The sequence below is a fragment of the Fistularia commersonii genome, chromosome 32 (assembly GCF_037954325.1).
Source record: "Fistularia commersonii isolate RoL2024-O1a breed Wild chromosome 32, RoL_Fcom_v1.0, whole genome shotgun sequence".
Taxonomy (NCBI): Eukaryota; Metazoa; Chordata; class Actinopteri; order Syngnathiformes; family Fistulariidae; genus Fistularia; species Fistularia commersonii.
In genome coordinates, this window is record NC_141315.1 from 3,761,107 (window position 1) to 3,774,850 (window position 13,744).

The 13,744-nt window shown below is 38.8% G+C and overlaps 2 protein-coding genes across 6 annotated transcripts; both read left to right on the forward strand.

The window, feature by feature from the left end:
* Positions 1 to 2,961: 2,961 nt before the first annotated feature.
* On the forward strand, positions 2,962 to 6,721 carry pus3 (pseudouridylate synthase 3). 4 transcript variants are annotated; one of them, XM_086139918.1, is made up of 8 exons: positions 2,962 to 3,074; positions 3,243 to 3,293; positions 3,417 to 3,828; positions 3,936 to 4,213; positions 4,292 to 4,475; positions 4,855 to 4,964; positions 5,628 to 5,800; positions 5,945 to 6,721. In XM_086139918.1, exons 3-8 carry the CDS (start codon positions 3,421 to 3,423, stop codon positions 6,208 to 6,210), a joined length of 1,419 nt encoding a protein of 472 aa, XP_085996044.1. In that variant the 5' UTR covers positions 2,962 to 3,074; positions 3,243 to 3,293; positions 3,417 to 3,420; the 3' UTR covers positions 6,211 to 6,721. The 4 variants fall into 4 exon arrangements, with proteins under 4 accessions (XP_085996044.1, XP_085996041.1, XP_085996043.1 ...); XM_086139915.1 differs by having other exon boundaries at positions 3,936 to 4,475; XM_086139917.1 differs by having other exon boundaries at positions 3,420 to 3,828; positions 3,936 to 4,475.
* On the forward strand, positions 6,422 to 12,324 carry dcakd (dephospho-CoA kinase domain containing). 2 transcript variants are annotated; one of them, XM_086139921.1, is made up of 6 exons: positions 6,422 to 6,720; positions 7,681 to 7,792; positions 8,937 to 9,140; positions 10,226 to 10,313; positions 11,078 to 11,285; positions 11,367 to 12,324. In XM_086139921.1, the coding sequence occupies exons 2-6, from the start codon at positions 7,681 to 7,683 to the stop codon at positions 11,403 to 11,405; spliced, it is 651 nt and encodes a 216-aa protein (XP_085996047.1). In that variant the 5' UTR covers positions 6,422 to 6,720; the 3' UTR covers positions 11,406 to 12,324. The 2 variants fall into 2 exon arrangements, with proteins under 2 accessions (XP_085996047.1, XP_085996046.1); XM_086139920.1 differs by having other exon boundaries at positions 6,423 to 6,720; positions 11,078 to 12,324.
* Positions 12,325 to 13,744: the final 1,420 nt, after the last annotated feature.

A 13,744-nucleotide genomic window follows, 5' to 3' on the forward strand; every position in this document is an offset into this window, starting at 1 on the left:
CTGCACTCAGTGTCACGGGGATGCTGGAGCCCATCCAAGGTGTCACTGGACAAGAGACGAGGTACACTGGACTGGTTGTTAGAGCAGACCTGGGAATTTTACGGCCACATCCGGCCCGTTTTGCTTTTTTATCCGGCCCGCCAAACTATTTTCTTTGAATATTTTAATAAGTACTTTCAATCAATATTGAATTTAGAAACTCCCAATTTTTTTCCTTTTGTTTAATTTTGTATGGATGATTACATACAAAATAATGTTGGTACATTTCTATGATCATTAATGATTTTAAAGTTGAAATAAATGCAAATATTCAAAATTGCATGTTTCATTTTGCTCAATTTACATAATACCTAGTTTGCCTGTGCATAAAAATAAAATAAGAAATGTGGCCTGCCAGCCAAAATAATTGCCCACCCCTGTGTTAGAAGGAGATAATGGATACAATAAAATCAATTAAAATCGTATCTGATAAATGTTGAACATGTGAGATATTTCCATGTTGAGCCTAGATAAAAATAGAAAAAATTGGAAACTCATCATTGAAAATCCCCAGCTGTTTATCCGTCTTTTATCTTTTGCTTCAGAAAAATAACCTAGAGAAGCATGGAACTCATCGAAGAATAAAATTCAAAAGTAAACTAATTTAAAACCACAATAAACAAAACGTTTTCGGTCTTAAAGGTATTAGTATCTGAGTAGATAAACAGCTACATATAGTTTAATAATTGGAATTTAGCATGTTTGTAAGGAATGGTAAGGCTTTGTAGAAATGTAACAGGTGGCATGAAAGATAATGTCTGTCTCATACCAGTTTGCCTCAGGTACGAAGGCCAGAATTAATTAGAGAAAAAAATTCAAGGGAACAAATAACCTTTTTGACCTGCCTTTGAGATCATTTGCTGGCAGTTACTCCTAACCTTTTACTTGTCTGGACATAAGACGAAAGAGCAATGGAAGCTCGGCTGATTCATCATCTCGCGAAAGATGAAGCGTCTCGATCACATTCCGACAGTTTTTGGAACATTCAGTGTAGCAATCCAAAACATTTACTTTGAATGTGTTGATAAATGTGCAAACAAACTGGTCAGATTTTTGAAACCAGTGCGTTTGAGTGCTTTAAAATCATGACATCGATATAACAACTTAATCAACCACCTTCGCCTCAACATCACCAATAACAAGGGGGTGTTGGTGGACTTCAGGAAGAACCGGAGGAGACCTACCCCAGACACCATCCAGGGTGGAGATGGTGGAGATGGTGGACTCGTAAAAGTACCTTTGGGCTCACATAAATAATAAACTAGACATAACATAAAAACTTCTTCTGGGAAGTTCAGAGCATGATATTCTTCCTGACGAGACCAAGGTCGTTCGGCGTGAGTTGTGAGCTTCTCCAGACCTGCTACTAGTTTATAGCAGCTGGTGGGACTAAACTTGGACAGTCTGGAAACAGTGGTGATGGACATATTGAAGCTTTCCTGAACGACCCCTCATTCGGTGCAGAACCCAACGCTTCAGACACTCCTTTGTGCTTACGGCTATCCGAGTGTGCACCGACAGTTTGGACGGCACACAGATCTGACCGGTCGGAGTTGCATCTGCACCACCACCACCTGCAACTGTCACTCAAGTCACTTTACTCCAGTCCTCTCGTAGCGGTTTATCTATTTCTATCCTTCTCCCGTTGTTTTTCTGTCCTTTTTAATGTTTTGATTCACACTTATTGTTTATGCTTCTGCCACAACCCAATTTCCCCCATGGGGATTGATAAAGTATTCTTATCTTATTCTTACCTGATCCAACTTTATGACAGTCTTCTTCTTCTCCTTTCGGCTTTTCCCTTCAGGGTTCGCCACATTGAACCAACCTTCTCCATCTAACCCTATTCTCTGTATCCTCCTCTCTCACACCAACTCCCTTCATATTGTAGTGAATCACGAATGTTGGGGTTTATGTTGATGCTTGTTTTCTGTGTGAACCTGGAATTGATCGGGAACAGTTAGTTGTATTGCAGGCTTGTTTGGCGTGGCAATGGCCAAAAACAGCTATTGCTTAGTAAACGGACGTTTTACCATCAACCAGGTGTTTTCCCTGACTAAAACACCACAATATCCTCTCTCACGAAGTCCATAAATCTTCTCTTTGGTCTTCCTCTAGACCTCCAATTCCAGCATCCGTCTACCAATATATTGACCATCCCTCTTCTGTTCAGGACCCAACCATCTCGGTCTGGCTTCTCTGACCTTCTCTCCAAAACATCTAACATGTGCTGTTCCTCTGATAGACTCATTCTTGATCCTATCCATCCTGGTCACTCCCAAAGAGAACCTTAGCATCTCCATCTCTATGACCTCTAGCTCTGCCTCCTGTCTTTTTGTCATTGGAACTGTTTCTAGGCCAGGGGTCAGCAGCCCGCTCCTTCATCCTTACACTGCGGCTCTATAAGTATTTAATTGATTCTATTTTATTTGTGTTAGTTCCTTTATTTTAATTTTCGTTCTAAATTGGAAGATTACTCTAATCTTGAAATATTAAAATGAAATTATATTTATTATTTTTCGACATTCAAGATGAACGTCACAGAAGCCGGTATACCTGCCAAAACAATTTGTCAAGACTTTGTTTATACAAAGTTTAGACATAAGGAAAAGCAACATATACAGCGGTACCTTTATTTTACACGTCAAAAAGTAATTGCGGCTCCCAGTGTTTTCTTTTCCGTGGAAACCGGGCCCAAATGGCTCTTTGGGTGTTAAAGGTTGCCGACCCTTATTCTAGACCAAAATCTGCTAGACTACACATAATTCAACAACATGTTTGCCATTTCCAGAGAAAATGATGATTGTTATTGCTAATATAGTTGCACTAGTTTGTATTTCAGTTGTTATTCCAGTGTAAGGTGACTTTTTGAATACATTTCCCAGAAACCTTATACCGGAAGTGTGTGCACTTCCGAAATAGGACCGACTTACGCTACGTCAAAGTAGCATGTGTGAAGCAGCAGGAGCTGCAAAAAGGGGGTGTAAATGAAGAAAATACAAATTTATCAACTACACTGAGGCCTAAAAACAAAGGTAAAATTATTATTTTATTTTTTATTAAGGATATTTTTCTATAAACTTACGGCATTAATGAACAGAAGTTGTAGGACGGTCTACTCGGCGAACCACACATTGTATCTCAGTTTACAACTAAACATTTGCTAAATATTTGGTGACATTTGAACTTGATTGAATCCACAGTGGATTTTGTAGCGACCGCAGAAGAAGCTGATTTATTCTGAGGATACTCAGGTAAGGTAGACTTTGAAAAATACTACAGTTGGAGGGCATATGGGGAATTAGCACTGTTTAGTACTGTCACTGTTTTCATATTGAAGTTACTGTAATACAACTCAAATGTGACCCTTTCCCAAGAAGCATGTCAGAGGATCTAATGCAGCGGATAAAGGAGTTGGAGAAGGAGCTGGAGAAACTCAGGTCCCAGCTGAAAGAAGGAGGGGAACCTGGGATGGAGAAGGTGGCCAGCTCCTGTCCTAGTGAGAACATAAACAGGTCAGACAGCAATGCCACCGGCAGTAGAAAGGGGAGGAAGGCGGGCAAGGAGCGTCCCTTTGACTTCGCTGCGCATCCTCGGCGCCACGTAGCCGTGCGTCTGGCCTACCTGGGTTGGGCCTACCATGGTTTTGCAGTTCAGGAGAACACGGAGAACACGGTGGAGGCCAGGCTCTTCGAGGCTCTCCTCAAGACACGACTCATCCAGGACAGACAGAGCTCCAACTACCACCGCTGTGGACGCACCGACAAAGGAGTCAGTGCTTTTTCCCAGGTAAGACTGACTCATAACAAAAATTAAATATCTATTAAAAATTTCCAACCTGCGTTGCTAACTTTTCAATTGGGAACATGATGTGTTTGTTTGCTTTCCTGACACAGGTGATAACCATCGACCTGCGCTCTACACAGTTTTGTGGAGGATTGGGTGTCATTCTCCCAGAAAATCTTGGTACAAGTGTCAAGACAAAAGCTGCCACAGCTGAACTTCCCTATGTGAAGATGCTGAACAGAGTCCTGCCCATGGACATTAGGATCCTGGACTGGGCTCCAGCACCCGAGGGGTTCAGCGCACGGTTCGACTGTAAGTCTCGAACGTACCGCTACTACTTCCCCCGAGGTTCTTTGGATATAGACATGATGGCACGTGCTGTAAAACGGTGGGTGAACAATCAAATCAGAAACAGATACTCCAGCTCACACGGGTCTCACTCACACCCCTTTGACCCCGTGCACAGATACGAGGGCACCCACGACTTCCGTAACCTCTGCAAAATGGATGTGGGCAATGGAGTCCTACAGTTTGAGAGGACCATTTTGTCTGCTGCCGTCAAGCCGGTGCATCCTGAGCACGCATCCAATGCAGACCCCTATGACCTCTTCATCTTTGAAATTAAAGGGCTTGCATTCCTCTACCACCAGGTATCAGAGCACTGCAAGCTCCAAAATTGTTAAAGAATTAACCTCCTTGTGTGAATAAAAGCATATTGATTAGTTCTAGTTGGTTGGCAAGTGCAAATACTTGAATAATACTTGAAAAGTGAATGAATACAAAAGCTGTTATTGTGTTACTACACAATTGGCTTGATTAACTTTTGTTTCATATTGCAAGATCCATATAACCAGGTTTAATATTTGACTCCTAAAGAAGTAAATCAATTTTGAAAGTTTCCATAAAAGCAGGGTTCAGTGGCAATGTATAGTAAGTCAGTAAGATAGCCTTCACTCCCATTTAATTCAAGTCTTGAATTTGTTGACGCTACCTGCAAGTAAAGGTGTAACTTGTTGTGTTCTGTTGCAGGTTCGCTGCATGATGGCAGTGCTTCTTCTGATCGGACAAAAACTTGAAGCTGCTGAGATTATCAATCAGCTCCTGGATGTTCAGAATAACCCTAGGAAGCCCCAGTATAGGTCAGTTCACAGTATGCAAAAATGTTGTTGTATACAGGACTGTCTCAGAAAATTAGAATATTGTGATAAAGTTCTTTATCTTCTGTAATGCAATAAAAAAAAAATTACTTTTTCATGATATTCTAATATTTTGAGAAAGGAATATTAAATATTAAAATATTAAAATATAATATTAATATTAAAATAATTAAAGGCTTGCAATTTTTTCAGTTGATTTGTAATGAATCCAGAATGTATAACATTTTTGTTTTTGTAATTGCACAGTGGGACGGCACATGTTCGATGTTTTGGAGAGAAAGTCAGAGAAGCCAGACTGAGACGGTTCGGTCATGTACAGAGAAGGGATAGTGAATATATTGGTAGACGGATGCTGGAATTGGAGCTGCCAGACAAGAGCTCTCAAGGAAGACCAAAGAGAAGATTTATGGACGTAGTGAGAGAGGATATGAAGGTAGTTGGTGTGAGAGAGGAAGATACAGAGAATAGGGTTAGATGGAGAAAGTTGACTTGCTGTGGCGACCCCTGACGGGAAAAGCCAAAAGAAGAAGAAGAAGATTACAGAAGATAAAGAACTTTATCACAATATTCTGATTTTCTGAGACAGTCCTGTAATACTCTGGTCTTATTTGGCTTATTTTGGCTATCCCTCTTGTCTCCATCCAGTATGGCAGTGGATTACCCGTTGGTTCTGTATGACTGCAACTTTGATGGTTTGAGCTGGAAACAGGAGATTGAGGAGGTGAACTATGTGCTGTCCACCCTGCAGCAGCACTGGACCCAGAGCGCTGTCAAGAGCCACATCCTCCATGGCATGATGCAGGGTTTAGAGGCCATAGGTGAGATAGTTGTGGAGAATGTTATGGAAGACCCCCGATAACCACTTTTGTCCTAAGATATCTTTATGCATATGGTAAATACTTTCAGAATGATGTTTCTTTATGCATGCACTAAACTAGTCTGATTCCTCACCACGCACACAGGTGGCGCATCCTCCAGCCACTGCGTGCTCGTAGAAGGCAGCAGGCAGAGGAACTACCGACCGTTGCTGGAGCGCCCACGCTGCGAAAGCTTGGAGTCCAGGATTGAACACTTTGTAAAAAGAGGCCGTCTGGAGCGTGAAGATGGAGAGAACGGGAGCGAAATGGTCCACAAAGGAAAACGGTCCAAACATTCTCACCCTTCAACCAGCCTCTCCTTCGTCTCTAATTCTGACGAGAGAGCAGAAGAATATTTTTCACAGGACTAATTTTTAAAAAAATGATTTTGACCTGTATTGTCTTTTCAGTTTATTTTTATTTGTTTTTTCTTTTTTTTTAAATCGTGATGCGGGGTTCATATTTCAATGCTGAAATGTTTTTTTATGGCAAAATAAACATGGCTCCTCTTTAGCAAACGGCGTTGGACCGTGAATGAGGAACTTGTGGCAAAATGAAAAGGACGTCGGATGTTTCATGAGGTGACACCGGTCAAGCTAAAATGCCGGGGCAGTAGCAAATGAGTTCAAGTCAAGAGTTTAGGAAACAATATCCGATTGTACGAGTGTCTTTGACCGAATTCGCTTGAAAGAACAATTGAAAGGACGAGACGGAAATGGCGCACGGTCGATTTGCTTACACGTTTGTGGTCGTTTCGACTTGATCGACACTTTTGCTAGCGCTAGGTAGTTAGCCATCGTAATTGTTTACTGCCCCCACCGCTGTCTGCGCGGATAAAACCGTTCATTCAGTTGTAGTAAAGAGTATCGGGCGACTACAAGGTGAGACAATTTATTGAATAAAATATATATATATTTTGTTTTTTAATTTTTTTATTTTGCTGCCAAAAATAACATGAGTCTGGGAATTTCTACGTCACTTGACGTAGTTGAAACCCTGCGCGGCAGAGATTCCTTTCGGGGGATCTTTTGACATTTAGTCCCTTCAACTAAAATGTCCTTCAAATGAGTGCATTTTATAACCAGTCAGCTCAGATAAGACTAAAAATGGATGATTAGCAAAGAACATAAAGTTTTGGTGCGTTGACAGCAGAGGTCATGAACTTCGTCCATTTGTTTGTTTATTGGCGGGTCCGCCAATAAACAGTCAAACAAGTGGAAGAAGTTTATAAGTGAAAGAGAAGGAAGTGCAACACTGCACAACATTAATGCATACACGACGGGACATTTCTTATTGAACTTCTTTTATAAAAAGGTTTTTGTTGTTTTTTCGATTTGTTTTAATGTCGCTCCCCTTTCAGATTTAAAGCTGTTTAGTCTAAAGACATTTTGAAAAGAACAAGCTGTGACAGTGTAACACTATTGTATTGCTCTTAATGATTGCTGAGGGGGTAATAGTAATGCAGCACTCAGCGTTTCTGATTTCCTGTCAAAATTTGTCCCAGTGCTCTCTAAACCAAGCAGCAGTACCATCCTGTGACTTAATCTGACGCAAAGTTGAAACATTTTGTTACTGAAGCTCTGCTCTGATATTAACTTACCTGGGGGCTGTCTCATCGTGTCAGAAATCGTACTCGAACTCCACCCCAAGTCAGATTTCACTTAAGAGAGGCAGATGTGACATCTAAAACACTAAGTGCATCAAACTCAATATCATTTTATGCAGTAAGGCCCAAGTGAGTGACTAAAACCACAAATTTACAATAACACTAAACTCCTCTATTATTTATTTATTTATTTATTTATTTGTTTATTTAAATACGATAATGTTTTTATTCGAAGATGTACCTGGTGGGACTGACAGGTGGTATTGCCTCAGGAAAAAGCACAGTGTCTTCAATGCTACGGGAGCTCGGGTGCCCTGTTATTGATGCTGATGTTGTGGCCCGGAAAGGTATGTAGAACTCTCCACCTCTGCAACTTAAAACATTTACACAGTGAGGAAAAAAAACCAACTCAAATTCTAGTCTTTGGGGCAAATCTATCTGGACGAATTGGTCAAGCAGTACCATATGGCACAATAAATATCAAGATGGTCTGAAACCTTTTCTTTGTATTAGACTATAATTCAGTATAATATATCCGGTAATAAGAGCACACTATATCACCTTTCCTCATGTCACTGTCCATCTGGTTCTATTCGTTTTTAACTTATTTATTTTAAGCCCGGGCACCCATTACATTTCGTCTTATTATCTTTATTATCCTATTTTATTTATTCCTGATAATCTCTTCATATTTATTTGTTTTATTTCTTTTTATATGGAGCATCTGAGACCACTTAATTTCCTCTGTGAAATCTAAATATTTCTGATTCTGATTATCTACTTAAGTATAAGAAAAAAGTCACAACAGACATTTTTTTAGAACTTCTGTTCTGACCCTCAAGTAGGTTTTTTGGTGATTTTAAAGAAATTTTTTGCCTTATCACATCACATTTGAAGTCGAAGTTCGCCAATTTTAGATACTCTAAAATGACTTGACATTTTACTCATGACATTTTTTAGTGTTTCAGAAAGATTTGAGAAATAATATGCAAAAAAATGCTACAAAAATACAGTTACATGGTATCAGATCATTTAAGGTGTGCATGAGTGTGTGCGCGTGTGCGCACACGTTTGAGCGTGCGCACGTGCATGCATGATTCTATGTATGTGTATATATATATATATATATATATATATATATATATATATATATAAAATGCAATAGGGGCAATGTTGTTCTACTGATATGGACAATAGCAGGTTAGAAGAAAGCAGATTTGAGCATGACTCATGCAAGCCTTCTCTGCTGAAGGCACTTGTGATGTTTTAGTGACAGTATGCAGTGAAGATGAAAGAGGTCACAGAGCAAGTTGACTGTCCAGCTGATGGGGAACAAATATTTTTATATTTTGTATATGTATTTTCATTCAGGTTTTTGGTTAATCTGTATGATATTATATTTTTCTGCTTCTCAGTGTGTTTCAGTATTGTATGCTTTTTACAAATACTGCTTGAAAACATTTGTCTAAACAAAAGGTTTCTCTAACACAGTCGTGGAGCCGCACACCACTGCCTACTCCCGCATTGTCTTCCACTTTGGCCCAGAGGTCTTGCTTGAGAATGGGGAGATTGACAGACAGAAGCTTGGCCAGCTGATCTTCACAAATGAAGAAAAAAGGAAGCTACTGAATTCCATCACCCATCCAGAGATTCATAAAGCCATGCTCAAAGAGATTATTTACTACTTCATCAGAGGTGAGGGTGGCACTCGGGTTATTTTCTCACCTCATAACAGTCAGTGCAGTGAATTTAGCAAACCAAGGTTTGCAGACGCATCTTGAAATCATAACTATTGTAGATTAGGATTTCTGGTGAAACTCAAAACAAAAACACTGAAGCAAATAAAATCTCAGTAAGTAAGGGTTTGCATTTCTTTTGTTGAATAAAATCTCCTGCATTTTCACAAATAAAGCCTGCCTCAGAGTGGAACAAAAACTTAAGCTTCTATCTTAAAAATTAGCATGGAAAAAAATTTCTATTGCTATAATGTTAATGAGAAGGGATGAGCACATCATTTTTTGTTTGGTTACTTTTTGGCACAGTAGAAAAAAAAAACACAAAACATCAAACTGCTTCTTATTTATTTAAAACACTGAAACAGCCAAGTCTATTAGAACTGGTTCACTGTCTTCTCAAAAAGGGTATTGTCCTTAGGTCAATTTTGTGTGTAGTTTTTAAGGTTCCTTTTTACACCTGTGATAAATTCTAGAAAGACCTTAAGTGTCGTTTGATAATCATCTGCAGAGTTATCACCTCTTTCATTCTGCATACTTCTGCTATATAATTATATAGGTATAGATATAACAATATATAGTTAACTACAATTGGATAGTTCAGCGCAGAGATGGACATTATGTTGAAGAGTTTTCTGTCAAATCTTTATCACTAGTTGTATTAATATTGATTAGTTATTTTATTGGTGTAAAGTGAGGTTAGAAGATATCTAATCAGCGTAGTCTATTATTTTGAAATTATAACTTAACTAATTTCTTATATGCTTAAAAAAATGCCCTCATCACAGATGTTGTCAACACTTTTAAGCTTTCCCTGAAAATGTTTCCTGGTTTGTTGTATTTGCTCTATATCTACATTATTTTTTGCATTGTCAAAATTAGTGTTAAATATTTATGTATTTATTTTGTTCATGTCTTGACAAATTCATGAATGAGTGTTTTTCGGGCTCAGGAGTCCTCACAGCTTTTTAGTTTTATTTCGAGTTGTTTCACTCTGTAAAAGATTTAACAATATATAAGATCAGTTCACAATGTGTGTCCTTTCAGGGTACCGCTACGTTGTGCTAGATGTTCCCCTTCTCTTTGAAACCAGAAGACTCACCAAGTTTCTCAACCACACCGTTGTCGTTTACTGGTAAGACTCCAAAAGACATAGAAAAAGCTAATGATTCGACTTCACTAACGCCAACTTTTCAGATAGGGATTGTGATCTAAAAAGAATATTTATTCTCATTTCAGTTGTATTTTCGATGGCACAGTGATGATTTGCCACTTCCAGCACTCATGGAGTCTTTTCATGTGCAATGTCAATCAGTGTCTGCCTGTCAGTGGCAGTGGACAGTGTAATATTACTGGAACGGGAGAAAAACAGCAGCAGCAGAACACTGACATACATTGTAATTTGTGGATTTATTTTAACTGCTTTAAAAAAAGATTAGTCAGTGAGTGACCTTGGGTCAGAGTTCCTGTTACACAAGGTTTGAAAACAGTGTCTAAAATGGCCACGTTGTGCATCCCGAAAAGTTCTTCAGATCACATAGGGCCCCTTCTGTGTTCAATAACCCCACACCATTTCAAGACAATTTCTTGGAGAAAAAACATTAACTCCTTCCAATGAAGCCAAGTCAGTGTGACTCAAAATGTCACTTTGTCATTTAAAAGCAAATTTGTCTTCTTGCTTAAGCAGGGAAACTGTGCACACTGTATTTTGTGAATACCTTTAAGTTTGTCTCATCATTTTACTGTAAAGAAAATCTGACCTTTAAGCTTCTAGCATCATGAGTTCTGAATTGCCTCTTCCCTCATCTTGCTACCTTGTTCTACAACTCTCAGGTTTTAGATTACTGATGGCTACAATGGCTACACTATGAGAAACTTCTATTGTCGCTTTCTTCTCAGTGACCCTGCTACTCAGCTGTTGCGCCTGATGCAGAGGGATCGCCTGACCCAGGAGCAGGCCGAGCAGCGAGTGGCTGCTCAGATGCCTCTCAATGAAAAGCGTGGCTTGGCCAGTCATGTTATTGAGAACTCGGGCAACCGGGAAGACACTCACCGGCAGGTCCTGCGACTGCACACAAAGTTGGAGGACTCCATGGACTTCCTCTTAGTGAGGGTCATTGCTATTGCTACCACAGCTAGTCTGGGTGGGATACTTTTATATGCTGCAAAAATGCTTTTGTCCTAACAGATGGCAGATGAGGGAAAGAGGACTCTGGTCATAGGATGAGGGTATGAAGAGAGGGAGGCGCAGGCAGGTCTGAGGTAACCGTGCAATTTACTGTGAGATTAGTTTCACTGCACCCACCGCTACTGCTCAGTGGTGTGTTGTTAACACAGACCCACATTACTGACATTACCAACACGGAAAAATGTGATTTTGTTTGAAAGTTTTGTTATGTGCAATTTTGTGTGGTGTCCCTCAGCCACACACAGATACATGAAGCCTACGTCACGGTTCCTCAGTTGCTGTACAGGCCCACCTGTCCTAACAGTTATAAGTGTGATTCTTGGATAAACCTGTAAAATAGGCTGAAACTTTACTTTGATTTAACAGGCAATGCATGCTTAATATATGAAAATCATTAAAACTGATAGCTGTAATACACAATTTTATTTTGTGACACTTATAGAGTTATCCTAATTCATATTTTTGGTAAGTGTCAGTCTGACTCTCCCTTAGAGAGAGAGTAAAAGGGCTTATATTCTGAACATACAATGTTAGAGGCAAAGTCTCTGTGGTTTCTGTAGTCTTTATTTATTTGCCACCAAGACCTTCAGATTTTAAAAGATTTTAAAATGTAGCCCTGTTGGAACCCTTAGTGAACAAAAATGTCATAGTGAAGAGGAAGATCTGATCCCTCAAAAATGGTCAGACTGTATTTTATGACTTCAGTAATGTGAGAATTTTTATAATAGACAGTATATGACAATCCAATGTGATGACAACAGTGTGAATTTACAAAAATTAACAGACTTTATATTTATCTCTGTATTTTCTTACACTTGAAGTTTTTTTCTGTGAGTACTAAGCCCATGAAGTTGTCTTTGTGCACACACACTTGTAACTAAAATGCAGTATTAGCAGGAGTAACTGCTAAATATAACTGTTCAAACACTGTTCTTTTAAAATTTGAACTAGAAAGAAATGTTTGAATAGTGTCAATTCTTTGTGAAGTTTTAACATTTAACATGACATTTTACACTTTGTTTCCACAAATCACGTTGCAGGATGACAAGCAATGTGGCATTTGGACAAGAGCTGGAAGACATGGCTAAAAATGTTACTAATTTGATAGCACTCCAAGGAATGAGACAAACTACATTATCTATATTATATTGGGGCAATTATTTATCAGTATTGATGAAAATGTCCTCTTCTTGCCCACATATGTCTCGTTCAAGCTCTTTCAAGCCTCTAGCTTAAGGATCATGCACAGGACCCTAGCTACTCCTAGGATTGTGTTCTTCTGGATAGAGATCTTAGATGATCCTGGATATATTGATGCATGAATATTTTTGTGTGTGCGTGCATGCGTGTGAGTGTGTTTGTGTCCAATACCACAGTATCTACTTGGGTTTGAAAAATAGTGTCTCCACATTAATGACAATTATTTTCATTTTTTTGAACAGTTACTGAATGCAGTATTCAACTGCAGCACACATCGTGTTGTATCTAGTCATTAAAAGTATTTTCAGGTATAAAAAAAGTGATTTGTCACTAATATAAATATATTTCTTCCCCTTGTTATATAATCGCTTGCAGTATCGTCAGATGATTTCAACGGGATATTCATCAATATATTATCTAAGCCCAATATTGAAAAAATAGTCACAAAGTGGACAACCCCAAAAATCAATGTATACTCTAATTTTCTAAATATTTAATATTTCAATATTTTATTCCATTCATTTTGTCTGTTTGAGCTCCTCCAAAACACACAGCTTCAGTTTGTAAGCTCTGTCCCAATATAAACTGACCTGACAACAATATGAATAATTTTCCTTTCATAAAATGCACTCAGACGCACAAGGATTACTATAATAATAATAATAATAACCATAATAATAACAATAATAATAATAATTATTATTATTATTATTATCTTTAGTAGTAGCAGTAGCAGTAGTAGTTAGCGTCTCAGAAGTTGAACAATTGTATCCCGTATAATGGGCCTTAAATGTTCCTGTGCAATCAAGAAAACACTACAATTAGTCATTCTGTATTGACAGGTCTATAACATTAATGACCTTATCAATGGTAAACTATTGTAATCTTGCCCTTGTGCACATTAGGGCTGAATCTTGCAAAATCAGGCTGTGGGCGGATGTGATATTGGCATGGAGGTGTCACTAGGCTCAGTGGCTCACTTGGCTTCTTCTAAAGTCCTTACTGGTCTTTTCTTTGTTGTTTTCAAGCCTGAACCATGAATAGGTTCAGTCACTATAACACAATAAATCTAAGGTTGCTTTTCAGGAGGGAGACAATCTGTTTTTAGATTATTTTTTTTCAACTTGGGTGCATTTTGATCAAGAGGTTAACATGTTTCTCTGGACAGCCAGCTGTTG